Genomic DNA, 14791 nt, shown 5'->3' with positions numbered 1-14791 from the left:
TCTACCAAGCAGAGGCAGAATCCGTTTTCCAAGGATCTGGGAAAAGTTTTTTTTTTAAAAAAAAACAACAAGGAAAAACAAACTCCAAGAACTGTCTCTATACAGAATGCCTTCCTCTAGTCAGTAGCTTCCTTAGCACATACCTGTCCTCTGTCATGATTGTACTTAAAGAACTATGACATTTTCTTGATAATAAGGAAAATAGATTTAAATATATGCTCTTTCCCAGATCTTTGAGGAAGAGCACAGTGTGCTATACTTGGATCAAGGTGGAGTCCTGGTCGCCATGAAACACACATCTCTGCCTATCAGACATCTCTGGTAATAAATCTCTCTATTCTAAATGTCTGCTGTCCCTCTTTTCAGATGCCAGGAAGCAGGCAGTTAGGCTGCATCCAGACTTTTCTGTAGCTACAATCTAGAAAATATCAGTTAAGATACTGGGAAACGTTAACTCAGATAAAGCTAAGAAATCCTGGCAATTCCAGCTTAGAGTTTCAGTTTGGCCAGATCTGAGATATTGTCAATGTAATTCCATGACTTTCCTGGTTCACCACAACTTGGCTTTTTGGGTTTGGTTATTTATGTAATATGAATCTGGATTATGGCTTTGTCTCTTATTAAGTTGCCAAAGTACTCTTAATTTTCATAATTATCGATGAACTTGTCTTCTATGTGGCAGGCAGCACTTAAGAACCATAATTTTGTTGAATAGATCAGGTAATATAGCCAATAAGGCAAAAGTGTCCCTGCTAGTTAGCACTCTTGAGTTTATGTGGTGGGTAGAATATAGTTTTGTGATGTTTTGCATGATTTACTTCCCCTGCAGTCAGTGTCATATCAATATTTGAAACACACAGATCCAAGTCTTAGGAACAGATGAGTGGTTCCAAGCTTTCACTTAGACCCACCACAGGGAAGACTGCTGGTCAGAAGAGGCAAAGCTCTTGTGCTCCAGAAATCTAACTTCCTTAAAATGTCTTATGTTGGGGACCCAAAAATAAGATGCTCAAAATCACTTGTTTATTTAAAAAAAAATCCTAGCCCTAGGGTACATTTTTCCCTTAAAACATCAATCTCTAACATAACTTTATTAGTTTCCACTGCTTAAGTATTGGCCATGGGTTAGCAGTATGATGCCAAACAAGTTTGATCAATGCTCTGATTTATGATGCTTCCCAAAAAAGTAGTTATTTAAAGGGCTAAAAATGCAGTATCCAAGAACAGAAGCTGCTTCCTACTTCTCCATAGCAGCTGTAGTGGACTAGAAAGTCTCTTCAAATAAAGTAGGAGGAGAGTAAGGAAAGAAGGTACTAATTCTGCTTTCTCCACTAGGTTAAGTTTTGATGAAGGGAGATCTTGGAGCAAGTACAGTTTCACATCCCTCCCACTGTTTGTAGACGGAGTATTAGGGGAACCTGGAGAGGAAACTCTCATCATGACGTAAGTGAGCATGCCATCATGCTAATGTTGATGGGAACTACATTGAAAATAGCTTATGAGGGTTGTTTGTAACATAATAGCATTTCTGGTTGGGGACCAAACCAAGTGCTATCTGAAGTCAGGAGTATGCAGTCTTCTGTTGCTAAATCATCAGTGTTTACTTGTGATATGATTGAGGGTATGACAACATGGTTCCTTGCAAGCTGCAAAAACACTATCACTTAGCTTATCAGCATGAAACCTGACTCCTCAAATTGAATGTGACTTAAAGCAGAGTTACTCTTGACAGAAGAACATTTGAAAGAAAAATGGTGGGGTATTTTTATAGCTGTGTTTTGCTGCTACTTTCTTTTTTTTTTAACTGAGACAGAAAAATGAAGACATTCTTTTGTAAAAATGAATGACAAAATGTTACCTGGAGGCTGACTCATGAAAAATTATGATTAGTTTCAATGTAGTATGCTGAGCTCTGCATGGTGCATAAATCTGGATTCACCCTGCCAGAAATTGTGACATTTTACCTGAGATCAGGTTTGCAAAAACAGGAGGAAAATTCAGTTTCTGTCTGTAAAAAATGGACTGACGTCTAATAAACAGAATCTGTGGTTGCAAACTAACCTGAGTTAATACAGATGCATGAAGAATGATCCCTTCAGGTTCTAATTTTAATTCGTGTGGAAGGGATTCCCAAAAGTCATAATTGAGATATCAAACTCCTGTGGGTTTACCTGTCTCCAGCCCCATGTCAAGTTTTCTCTGTATAGTCATTTTGGGTATTGCCATAAGTGGGAGGATCTTGATCCACAGAATAAAAGCTACATGCAATTTTTAAGAGGGTTGTAGGTATTTACGAGCCTAAGTCTGCCTTTCACTATGTCAGTCAAGTGCAAATCAGTAGGACTGGTACTCCTAAAGCAATTAATCTGTGTTGGAAATTTGTAGGTGACTGTATCTCTGTAACTACCAGACTCCATTTGGTGCTACCTTTTACTATATGCTCTTTCTGTTGTACTCTGTAGAGTGTTTGGACATTTCAGCCACCGCTCAGAGTGGCAGCTGGTGAAAGTAGACTACAAGTCCATTTTTGATCGGAGGTGTGCAGAAGAGGACTACAGGCCTTGGCAACTCCACAACCAGGTGAGAAACAAGGAAGCTGGGATCTGACCTGAAGTAACTAAGGATCCTACAGTTAAAAATCAGCATGATCCAATGTCTTTTCCTGTTTGGTTGGTGTATCAGATTGTCCCTTACTGGGTGGGTCTGTTTTGTTACATAGACGTGCTGGCCTCAGATTGTACTCTGTGAGCCCCAAAGGATGAACAGCTGCCTTTTGGGTTTCATTCTCCATGCAGGCAATTAGCTCAGACTTATCCAGAGCTGAGGAATCCAACAACAGCAGAAGCACCGTTGCTGAAAGAGGCATGAGCTCCCTCAGTCTTACATCTCCCATCCAGTTTCCCTGTCCTTATCTCCTTTCTCTTCCTCAATCCTTCTGTGTCCTCAGAGCCAGTGTCTTAAGAACCTTCTAGATGCTTTCACATTTATTTCTCCAAATTCATGCCCTCTTAGCCTCATTTCTTAGTTAGTTTCGTCCTTGTTCTGTCTCTTTCAGCAGTGGTACTTCTGCTGTGGGAGTCGGGCACTTTATTCCTAAGTCCGTTGGGCCCCCATACCCTGTCCCTTGCATCCTGGATGCAGCTGCTGCATCAATCCTGGAACCATTGCTTAAGTGCCCAGCAAGGTAACATGCTCCACACAGTGCCTGCACCTGCCTTGGGACACCTTCCCAGTTCTGCCAAGTTTGACACAACAGCCTGTGTTGTATCAGGTTAGAATAAAATATGGCCCAAGTTCTGTGGTTATGTACACACCACTGGCTCCACTGAAGTCTAAAGCAAAAACACCCGTTTATATCCTCAAAGGTTGTCTTTCTGTATATATCTTGCTGGGCAAGAATTTAATAATGAATATGAAATGAAAGTAGCTTGAGTCAGACTAGCTGCTCACACAAGGCACAACTCCACACTAAAAATACTGGTTATGACTTAGATCCTTAGATGTTGAAAATCAGTACAGCTTCCTTGAAATTCAAGGAGGCACAGCATTTTACACCAGTTGCCATTCCGGCCCTTCTGTTTCATGGGCAAATCAAAGCCATGAAAAGTTTCTCTTTTTTACAGCAATTTTAACAGCATAAAAGGTAACAAGTGAGACCCCGCTGTATTTTGTTCTTTACTTTCTTGTGCTTGCATAAGCAAAAATGCCAAGGATTTTGCAGTATATCTTTGAGGATGTTGGCTTTGGAGCTTGCAGAACTATTTTTAGGAAGGCTGCTGTGGACTCTCGCCTTTTGATTTGCTTTCCATTGAGATTACAAGGCTGAGCCTTGTTCCCTAGATAGAAATATTTAGCAGGGTGCTGAAGATAGTAGTAAAAAGACAAGGAAACATTGTCATCCACATAGCAAGTCAAATTCTGTAAAACCTGAATTCATAGTCTGTGGAAAGTATTTACATATACACATATTACTAGTTTCCACTGAATGAAATTATTACCAAAGAGATCAGACTAAAGAAATAGACCTGCTCTGTGTCTCAGATTGCAGATGGATCAGACTGTGTTTTCAGTTGCTGTGAAACCTAATCTGTAAATGAGAAATAGGCCTGAATCAATTGCTCATTGGCTTTGGAACAAATTCAGAACTGAATCAGATACATAAGTAACCTCAGATCATTTCTTAGCGTGTATTGGAAAAGCTGTTTTAGTTTCAGTTAAAGCTTCAGTAGCTTTAATTAGCTTCAGTGTACTGACATGGCATTTGACTTCCCATCCTCTTCTCTTGAGTCACAGCTCCTATTGCACAGGCTTGGAAAAACTGGGTAATACAAATAGCCTGGTGGGTGTCAGAGAAAGATATTTTTGGTTTTGTTTCCAGGGAGAAGCTTGCATCATGGGAGCAAAAAGGATCTACAGGAAGCGCAAATCAGAGAAGAAATGCATGCAAGGAAGATATGCTGGGGCTATGACCTCGGAGCCATGCGTGTGCACAGAGGCAGACTTCGACTGGTGAGCAATGGGCACAAGAACTGCATGCTCGCTACTACACCAATGCAGAGCTCACTAGAGAGGCTGTAGGCTTGCAGAGAGTAGATATTAATAAACATGTAAGTGGCTAAATAGGTTGCTCCCTGATAGTGCAGGTACGTCAAAAGAAAGAAAGGTGGAATACATATCTGTAATCTGCTAAGGCTCCCACACAATTGATGCTGAACAGACCATTCTCCAGGTGACATCTGAGCTCTGGCAGCATTAAGATAAAAAGTCCATTTAGCACATCTAACCTCAGCAATGACCAGGGGTGGCTGTGAAAGTAGTATGTAAAACATATATAGTGTACATAAAAAATAAATTCTTCATACGCACACACGTGTATATATGTGTAAAAGTTAATATACACATATGCAAAGTAGGCCTTCAGCTTCTGGAAATGAGGTATCTAGGGAATTTCTGGGTTATTTGTTATATCTGGACCATTATGTTTGTTAGTATCTAACAGACACTGCCATCATGATTTGGGTTAATCTCCTTCTGAAGCCTTTTCTCCTCTGCTGTATGCGGTAGGAAATAGAGTCCATTGGTGAGTTATGAATGGTGTGATAAAATGTTCAGCTTCTAGTTTCATTTCAAGATTCCTGCTGACTCACAGCAATTTGCACAAAAAAGGCAGGGAACCACATTATTGAAATCTCTCTATCACCTGTTTTCTCCAAGTCTGAGACAGTCCTGAGTATCCCAGAAGAGAGACATGGTGGTTCTTTGGCAGTGCTGATAAACACCCTTTGTGCCTCACCCAGCTACATCTATGCCATGTTATTAATTAAACCCAGAAGCTGTAACATCTACCCTGAAGAGGTTCATCACATAAATATTTTATTTCTTGCTGTATGAGTTCACTCCAAGCCCATGGAAATTTACAGCATTTCCCTTCTCACCCTCTCATAACTGTAGTTATATTGATTTTTCTATATACAATCACAGAATCACAGGAGGGTTTTCCATGTGTCAAAAAAAGTAAATCTTATTGCACCAAATAATAAAAATTATAAGCATACTTGGGCACTGATTCTCTGAATATGGTTTCCTGATGATTTCCCCATCTTCCAGTAAGTTCTTTGTTAGGGAGAAGATACCTTAGTTCTGTGTGTAGTTTGTCGTGTAGGTGCCCCAAGGTCCTGGATTTCAGCTGTTTAACGTAGCTCTGGTAATGCAAAAAAGATAGCATCCAACCAGGAAAATAAATGAATAGGAAGGAGATTCCCTGAAGATTTTGGCCTTCCTGTAGAGTGTGCAAAGCTGTGCCAAGCTTATGCCCAGGCTCAAGAAACTAACTGATGGGATTGACTCACGGTCAATCCGTTAGTGGTTAAACCCCTTACACTCGTAAAGGACACACACTCATGAAACACTTCTGATAAAAATATGCTTTTCTTCCATAACTTGTATCTCTCTGAGAATGTATGTTTTTATTTCATTAAAATTGATTGTGTGGTTTGCTACTACAAACCTTTGTTGCTAGGTACAGAACAAAAGTACCACAGTGACATTTGCTGGGGGAAACATGCTTATCTTTCTTTTACATTCACTTTGGGGAAACTTTCTCCAAAAGGCCTGCTGCTGGGTTATGAGAGAATCTCTAAGAGGAGGCTTGGATGGTTGGGGATATACAACAGATGTTCACAGTTCACACGCACCAACAAGACCCCTCAAATCTGTTGGAAGATGCAGAGTTAGGACTTTGTGAAAGTCATCTTGTTAAAAGTAGCCTGAGAAAAATACCCCTAAAAATACTGCAGGTCTCTGTGCTCAGCTGACTGATAGAAAGCCTTCCTGACCTAGGACGGCCTTCCTCCTTGTGATGGAACCAATTTTGGTTTAGAGCAGACTATCGTGATCCCCTCCAATTCTCTCTGAGCTCATGTCATTCCTACAGTCCTCAGATCTGGATTTTTACTTTACCCATTTAAGCTTTCTTCCTTTGTGTCTCTGAGGAAAAAAGACTGAAACATTGCTTTAAGCATCCAGTTCAGAAATATTTACTAGCAGTATTCATCACTTATGTATCTACTTAATACAGTCAGGAGCATAGTTTTAAATAGCTTTGCCGAAGGACAGAAAAGCCACATGTAACAGGAGACAGAGGTTTAGCAAGTAAGGAGAAAAGAGATGGCAAGAAAAAAGCAATTCATTTCATTATCTAAGCTTGTCAGAGCTTGGAGTAAAAAAATATATCTGTGTGATCAGGTAAAGGGAAAAAAAAAGTGTTATTGCTGTTAATCCTGCAAGTGCCTTTGTATCAGTTCCGGGGAAAAAATGCCAGTTATAAAAAACATAAAGATTTTATAATGTTGTTTTTCTCCTGGTAATATCACAGAACTCCGGGTTCATTTCAAATCTGTATTCAGCCCATGGTAGCTCTTTCTCAGAGAAAAGGGCACATTTGTTTATTGTTTTACACAGCAACAAAACTGAGTGACATTAGAAATGACTGTAGTTTCTCTAGCCTTGGGAACCTGAACTCTTCTGACAGTAGACATCTCTTATCATGGGCTAGAACCAAAACTAGCTGGGGACAGGGCTGAAGCGGCAGGTATTTCTTCTCCATGCAGGGGCTGAGGCTCACAGCCAGAGGGCAATAGCGCTTCAGGAATAGGCGGAGTGGAAACGTGCAGAAACCCTGGGCAAATCTGTCCTAACAACGGCCTAGAAACGAAATTGTCCTTCTTCATTTAATTGATTTGGGTAAATGGATGACACCATTACTTGTGTGTTATTAAAGCATTAATTTACCCGATTTCCTTACATTGTGTTCCTTCCTGCTGTTTGAGCATTATTACGGCAATATCTCTTCAGTAGAAACACCTCCTAGACACAGATGGAAATCTTTGGTCATGTTCATCCTTCAGCTACCTGTCTCCCAGGTCCTTTAATAGAAACTTTGAGTTAAGTGTCTCACTGTCAATCCTCCCTCTGAATCCACTGTCATTAATACAGAGGGCTTCTCCCATCAGTATTCCCATATCTCACACCTTCGTGGGAAGTATGAGCCTGTTGATGCTGGTGCTAGCGACTTTGGATAGCCAGAGATGCGCAAAGGAGCCTTAGTGCAATTGAGAATCAGGCCTATTTATTTCATTGATCATATCAGCAAGGATCTGTCTAGCGCTCTTTTTATTGTCTGGCGCTTAAATTACAGACCTACCTGCTAGGTTTAGTTCTTATGCTAAAACATCAGAGTCCTGCGTCATGAGAAACTGTCCTGACAAACTGCGGGGAGGCAGAAGGCAGATACTGAATGTGATCGGACTCTGTTGGCTTCATGTGTTCAGACGATCATGCAAGTGCCAGTTCTGAAATACACATACATTTGCACCCTTAGGTTAACTAACTGTGCTTTATCATTGAGGTAGGCTTGGTTAGCTAATAAATAGTAATTTTGAATTAATTTTTAGTTCATTTTGAATGCTTGTGGAAAATGCAGATTCACTATGCAGTCTACGGTGCATCTCTGCATCTTTAGAGGCCTAGATATCTACCAGGCATGGATTTACTGGAAAGATTCTGGGGATTTTATGTTCCCTATTAATATAAGCTGGTATAGCTTGACTCCAAATACTGTGATGCAGTTATAATTGTATGCCTTCATAGATCCATAATTCAAACTGCAGCTGAATCCATCCTTCTCTGAGATAAATCCCATGTCAGATCCTGTAGAACTGGGAAGCAAGCACAGCTCCCCTTTAACACAAATCTATACTTGCATCATAGTTCAATATTAGGCAATGGTACTAAGCGAATAAAAAGGTGGTAAGACTTTTCCATGGCTGTGGCCAGTTATTTTTTTCCACAAGGGCTTTTGGAAACTGCAGAACAAAGGTAACTATAATCACAGATACCTCGATTCCACCCCATTTCATGTCTGAAAAGTTTGCAAAGCACAGCATACAAAACCACAAGTAGTATTTTCAGTTTCTGGCACAGTTGACATTAAGGCGAAGCTGTTAGTGTTAAGTCCTGTGGTTACACATTAAGTCATCTCTTGATTTTTAGAAGGTATGAGCATAGCAATCACTCATCTGACTTAACTGATTATTTGTATATCTTAAAACAGTGGGATTTTAATAATTTCACGTGGATTTACAGTTCTTCCATGATGGTATGTTTGTCAGGTCTGTATTCAAACTACTAACTTCCTTAAGGTATTTATTTTCCTTTGACTGGTGCTGCAAATAGCCTTAGATAAGGTAATTTACCATGAGCTTTGAGCAGGATTACGGAACTTCTGGAATGAATTTGTATCTGTCTCTAGTTACAGAGAAGGACTTGCAATCGTACTTGACTAAGACAAATAGGATTCCAGTTTAAACCAGTAAAAGTGGCCAGGGTAAAACCATCATCAGTGAAAGCCACAAGATAGGCTGCTTCATACTGATAAAACAATCCCTGCTGGTAAATGCTCCACTCTTTTTTGATAGGTACATTATCTATTTCACCTGAGTTCTTTTCAGGCAGGCACAAAATATCATCAATATATGCAAATTCCAATTCCCAGTTACCAGGCAATGACTCGGCTAGCTGATTGCAGTTTAAAGCTGATGCCTTCCCTGTCTCCAGATTTTGCTGTACTGGCTTGTGCTATGGCAATCCAATTGATGCTAATGCTTGTTGATTGCTACAAAGCCTGTTGTGCCAAATTGTAGGCAGCAATTTGTTGTCAGCATCAGTGTTCTGTGTGCACCAGCCTGTAGCCAAGGAGTTCATTAGATTCCAAGACTGCAGAGGTGAACGGGCGGCTGATGCATCTGTAGAGAGAGATGGAACAGCAATTCATGTCATTTACTGGGGTGGTATTTCTGTTGGGCCTTAATGAGCCAGACGATTTGCAAAAAGGGGGTACTGATCGCCTGTGAGGCAGATTTCACTGTATTATTTTGTTTTGTTTTCACCTAACTGATTACAGAACATTTTGTGTGTACAGTGTTACAGCTTTTTAATTAGAGTAACACATGATAACTTAGGAATACAGTGCTGCAGAATGTTGACAAACGAATTACAAAAATACAGGAATCCCACTTGTATGTAAATATTTGTTTTCTCTAAGCAAATCAGAATGGTGTTATTCTTCATTATAAAGTGTATTCTGCAGCTATAGTGTTCTTATTCCAAGAAGGATGATTAGAGAAGCACATGGCAGTGGGAGAATAGGCTGGCTGATGCTTCCAAAGCAATTAAGCAACATTCAGTCACTAGCATCTGAGTAAATAGATTGATGAAAATTCAGTCAAAAAACTGAGGAAAAGACTATTTAGGTCATCTACTTCGTTGCTGTTTCCTAGAGTATGTTCTCAATTACTTGTTGTAGATATCCCAAGCATCACAGCTGCTAAAATGTTCCCTTTGAAGAGCCGTGCAGTCTAATAGATGTTTAGGAGTTTTCCCAAGTGATATGCAGCTTTAATTTTCTTTTGCTTAATGTCATCTTCTTAATTTCTCCTTTTTCAGTTACCTCAAAACATTTTTTTTCTCGATTGCAGGCAGAGTAAAAACCAGTAACAAAATTCTTCTCAATGTCCTGCTTTTGCTAAACAGTATAAGAAATTTAACAAAAATAAATTGCAAAATATTCTCTCCTTTTTTTTTTTTTTTCCTTTTGTCTCATATCTTAGGTCAGTACCAGACTTCTTAAAATTGTTTACTAGTGATTTATTAAATTTTTGTTTTAAGCCATCGTGCTTTGTTCTAGAAAGAAAAAGGCATCTGAAAAGAAGTCTTCATAATGTTAAACATTCTTCTTGTCATTACTATTATTCTACAAATATCACCTGAGAGAGGTGAGGCTGCTGTAGCTCCGTGTCCCCTGACCCAGACGGTAGCAAGGCTGAGTGTTTGTTCCTGATAAGTACACACATGCATGTATGCACAGTACATATATACATACGTACATGGTTAGCGACACAGATTAGCACAAACAGAAAACACTGCACTCACACAAACACCAGTTGCCTCATCCTGTTCCCCTCTCTGGTTGATCAAGATAAATTCCCATTTGTGGAAATTATGTGCACTGTAAACATACGTACAATATTGATCCGACCAGTACCCGGTCTTAGACATCCAGGTCTGTCCAGTCTCTGGCCCTGGATGCCTTGTCTCCCCAGTTGCTGGGGAATGTCCAGTTGCCTCATGCATAGGCGTACACACATATAACAGGTCTCACAAGCAGGTCCAGACCTATAAAGCTTTACACCAGTAGCCATTCCCCAAGAACTCTTGATCACTCCAATAACCACTTCACAGACCAAGTATCCAGCCCAGACTTATGACCACATCAGCACTTAGCTCCCAAGTCTTTTATCCTACTCACTGAGTTGTCTGGCTTGGTGCTTACCTGCACAGTATGCACACACTCCAGTCATTCCAGTTGCTGGCAGTGTGGGCACATGGACCCCTGTGACCCATGGTCTGAGTCCACTTGCTGAGACAGACCACCACACACACACAGAACAGATAGCCCCTCACCCGGGAAAAAAGAAATGGAGATACCAGATGCTCTCCCCTGGCATGGCATAATGAGCCCCATACCCCTGTGTGCAGTAACCCTGCTCAGTGATCTGCAAAGTGATCTGGAGAGAGCCTCTCCCATTGACAATCTGGTAGGTCTCACCCTGGCCGTGGGCTGATGGCTCTCCTGTGACAGCCCTGGGAGGAGCTTGGGCAGCGGCTCCACTGGGTCTGACCAGGTTATTGGGGTTGCTCTGCCTTTTGTTTTTCCTCTCTGCTTCTTTTTGTATACAGAGATGAGCACAGTCACGTAATCTAATGCTGCCCTAATCCTCTTTTCTTAGAATGTCAGGCTACTTGATACCAAGACATTAAAGATAATAGGCAAAAAAAAGTTCTTTGCAAAGAAGTGCCATTTTAAGATCAAGGATCATGTTGCAACTGGAATATTGGAATGGAGTTGGTGGACTCTGTACAGCAGTTCTTAGAAATGGCATCTCATTAAGTTCTCCGTTATGGGCTGTGGAGAAAGCTTAGTAAAAGGAATAAGAATGATTTTCCAACCAAACAGTCCTCATTAGTCAGCAGCTGGAGAGTAAAACCACATGTGAACAGAATACTGATTAAAGAGGTTTTTTGTTTGTTTATTTGTTCCACAATAACAATTTTTATAGAGTCTTTTTTTACCTGGAATAAAAAAAAATTTGAACTGTTGTTTATTTTTAGTGGAACCAAAGCAAATTTTGTCAAAGCTAAATCCAAATTGGGAGGAAAGATTACACTTTGACTCATTGTTCCTAACACATGATTTTTGGTAGCATTTCCTCTTCCAAACAAAAATAGAATCAAAGATTGCATCCTTCTTTTCCATTACCAAATACACTGTTAATGCCTTCAGTTGAGATCTCTCTCAGGGCTGTAAATTTCCTCTACATCTCATGTGACATAGTTTCTAAATACAATTAACTATTTAGCACTTCAGTTTTCTAAGATGTGACTGAGACAGCAGTGATTGAACTTAGCTTAGATCTCTGGCTTTTATTACATTTAAGTCTAGAGTTGAACCTGAGAAGCACTGTTAGACTGTGGGGGGAGAACAGATAATGCAATAGCTCATGAACTACGTGGCCTGGTTCTGCTTGTTTATACTGGGATATATATAGGGTAACTCTGCCCCCGAAAAGAAAACTAAAGCGGGATGAAGAATCTGTTGTTACAGCAATAAAAAATCAGAAATCCTAGTAAACAGATCAAGGAAAATCAAAACTTGTATCAATAGTAGAGAACATGAGCTAATATCTGTATTTATTCTTTTGGTTTTTTTATGTGACTGTTTCTTTTAATGCTAAAACAGTGATTATGGATATGAACGTCACACCAACGGGCAGTGTTTACCAGCATTTTGGTATAACCCATCTTCCTTGTCAAAAGATTGTAGCCTTGGACAGAGTTATCTCAACAGCACTGGGTAAGTGGCACACCAGACTTTATTTAGCTAGAGCACCCATATGGACTTTATCCCAATGGCAACTACAGGTTGCATTTACTATAGGTGTCTCAAAGCTGGCTGAAGCCCTTGGGACCTCTTCTTCACTGAGTTTGTTAGGGTGCACAGTCTGGCACTCCAGATCTCCATCATGTATGGTCCAGACCTTTCCCTGAAAAATGATACCTTAAAGAAACTTGGAGGGAAAACTGTAAGGCAAAGGCCAATTCTTTGAAGTCTCTGAAAAGACTTCCCTTAAAATCATGTGGGACCAGGTGAGGCAGAAATGGTGGGAAACAAATTAGAGGAAAGAGGTGAAGCTGATGTATATGTAAACTGAAGTAACAGATGGGCAGCTAGCGTCAATGCTGATTATTCTTTGGCTCTCTTGGAAGTCGAGAGAAGATGTAGTTTAAGTTAAGATACTGACCTCAAACTTCATTTCTGATGCAAGTGAATTTTGGCAAGGAAGCCAATGTTTTGGTGTTTTATACACTCAAAGATAGGCAGGATTTACTTTTTTTCTTCAACTCTTATTTTTGTAGCTCTCGAGGGTTGCATCTTTAGAGAGAGTTGCCTCACAACTAATGAGAAGTGGAGAGCATGTGAGAAAAGCTGTTAAACTATGCCTAACAGTATAATAATGGAATACAATTCCATAATGTATGTGTATATCATTTATTTATAACTTTATAGTTATTTAACATGTAACATAGATCACCATATAATTTTATGTTTTAGGCAATTTATTAATATGTGGTATATAGGTGTGCTATGCAGGAAAATATTACATACCATTAACAACAATATTAACTACTTGTATGTTAGGCACATGAGGAGTGCTTGGCTGAGACAAACACTAAAATATATTTGGGAATCTGTTTTCTTCCAATCTCCTTAGTCTAAAGAAACCTCAAAGAATGCCTTCTTGTTCCCAGTTAACGCTGTTATGCTCCCTGTCAGCATCTTGCACAGACTTCTCTTTTCCTTTGCAGATACAGGAAAGTTGTTTCTAATAACTGCACGGATGGTGTGAGAGAACGGTACACAGCAAAACCACAGCAATGTCCTGGCAAAGCCCCCCAGGGCCTTCGCATAATCACATCTGATGGCAAACTGACAGCTGAGCAAGGACACAATGTCACTTTCCTGGTGCAGCTGGAAGAGGTAGGCTCTATTTTTATGTTGCATCCCAGGCCCCATGGGTGTATTTGAGTCTGATTCATGCCAGACAAAGTTTGTAAAGTGGTGAAGAGGTAAACCAAGAGAGTGTGGGATAAAGTCGGTCAGTTCCACGATGTAGCTGGGGTGGAGTATGCTCAAAAAGGTAATGGATGATGCATGGAGATAATGAGACTGAAAGTGTATTGTGTTGCATAGGGTAATGACTGGGAGAGAAGTTGATAAAAACCGGGAACTGGTTTGGTCTGGGTAGAACTGGAGAGGACAGGTTTGAATCCTAATCCCCAGCCTTACCTATGCTTTTGACTTCTTGCTGTGTTTGAAACTGAATTTCTATTTTTACTTGCCACTGACTTTCAACCTAACATGACTAAAAGTACCTGTGCAGATCTGTCCCCATCGCACAAGTTGGTGCATACTGTTTAGGCATTTGTGAATGAAATCTCAAGATGTCATCAGCAGCGTTAAGTCTGAAATTGGTTGCAAATGTGAAGCTGATGCAGACCCTGATCAGAGCCTGTGTTTTTGTTACATCTGTAACTTAACTTGGTATTTCACTGTTCTGCTCCCTCCATTTCTGAATCCTTAGAAAAAAATGTTTAAAATCTTTTTGCCTGTTTTTATTCCTCAGCACTTCTTTATCTATGTTTAATTGTAGGCTCCCAAATAATAGCATTCACAAACTAACCATTTTCTCTTTTTCCCTAATCCAGCTTGATTTCTTTAAACTTCTACCCTTTTTTCTGTGTAGCTGGCCAATAAATCCTAAAACAACTATGCTTTTACGCTAGGGCACAATGCACATCCCTTTACAGCTCAAAGTATCCATGGAAATTACTTCTGACTCTCTCCATAGTAAATGTCATCCATAGGGAGGAAAGAGAAATGAGGTTGACCTCTGGAGCTGAGTTTTGTAGGGGGTGTGTTGGGGTTTTTACATCTCTATTATTGATGCTTTCCCAGGAAAAAGGTGTCCTGATTAGTAAAGGCAATAACACATAATAAATCATATCTAACCTGAAGCAGTTGTTTGACCTGAACGTTCATTTTCTCCGCAATGTGGTCACTTTATTTCAGTAGTGACAGTCATATAACATTGCTATTGTAGATGCTGTCATAACA

At 40.0% G+C, this 14791-nt stretch overlaps 1 protein-coding gene across 1 annotated transcript in view; it reads left to right on the top strand.

Annotated features, from left to right (window-relative positions):
* Positions 1-14791, top strand: part of SORCS1 (sortilin related VPS10 domain containing receptor 1) — a 309525-nt gene that overhangs the window by 252994 nt on the left and 41740 nt on the right. The window contains exons 13-18 of the mRNA XM_087766088.1: positions 230-321; positions 1336-1443; positions 2463-2580; positions 4379-4509; positions 12356-12469; positions 13483-13654. Of these exons, the coding sequence (XP_087622214.1) occupies positions 230-321; positions 1336-1443; positions 2463-2580; positions 4379-4509; positions 12356-12469; positions 13483-13654 (735 nt within the window). The remainder of the gene's footprint in view (positions 1-229; positions 322-1335; positions 1444-2462; positions 2581-4378; positions 4510-12355; positions 12470-13482; positions 13655-14791) is intronic.

The sequence above is a fragment of the Nipponia nippon genome, unplaced genomic scaffold (assembly GCF_047370975.1).
Source record: "Nipponia nippon isolate SJK-2023a ecotype South Korea unplaced genomic scaffold, ASM4737097v1 scaffold_3, whole genome shotgun sequence".
Lineage (NCBI taxonomy): Eukaryota > Metazoa > Chordata > Aves > Pelecaniformes > Threskiornithidae > Nipponia > Nipponia nippon.
This window is presented reverse-complemented; position numbering and strand designations above follow the sequence as displayed.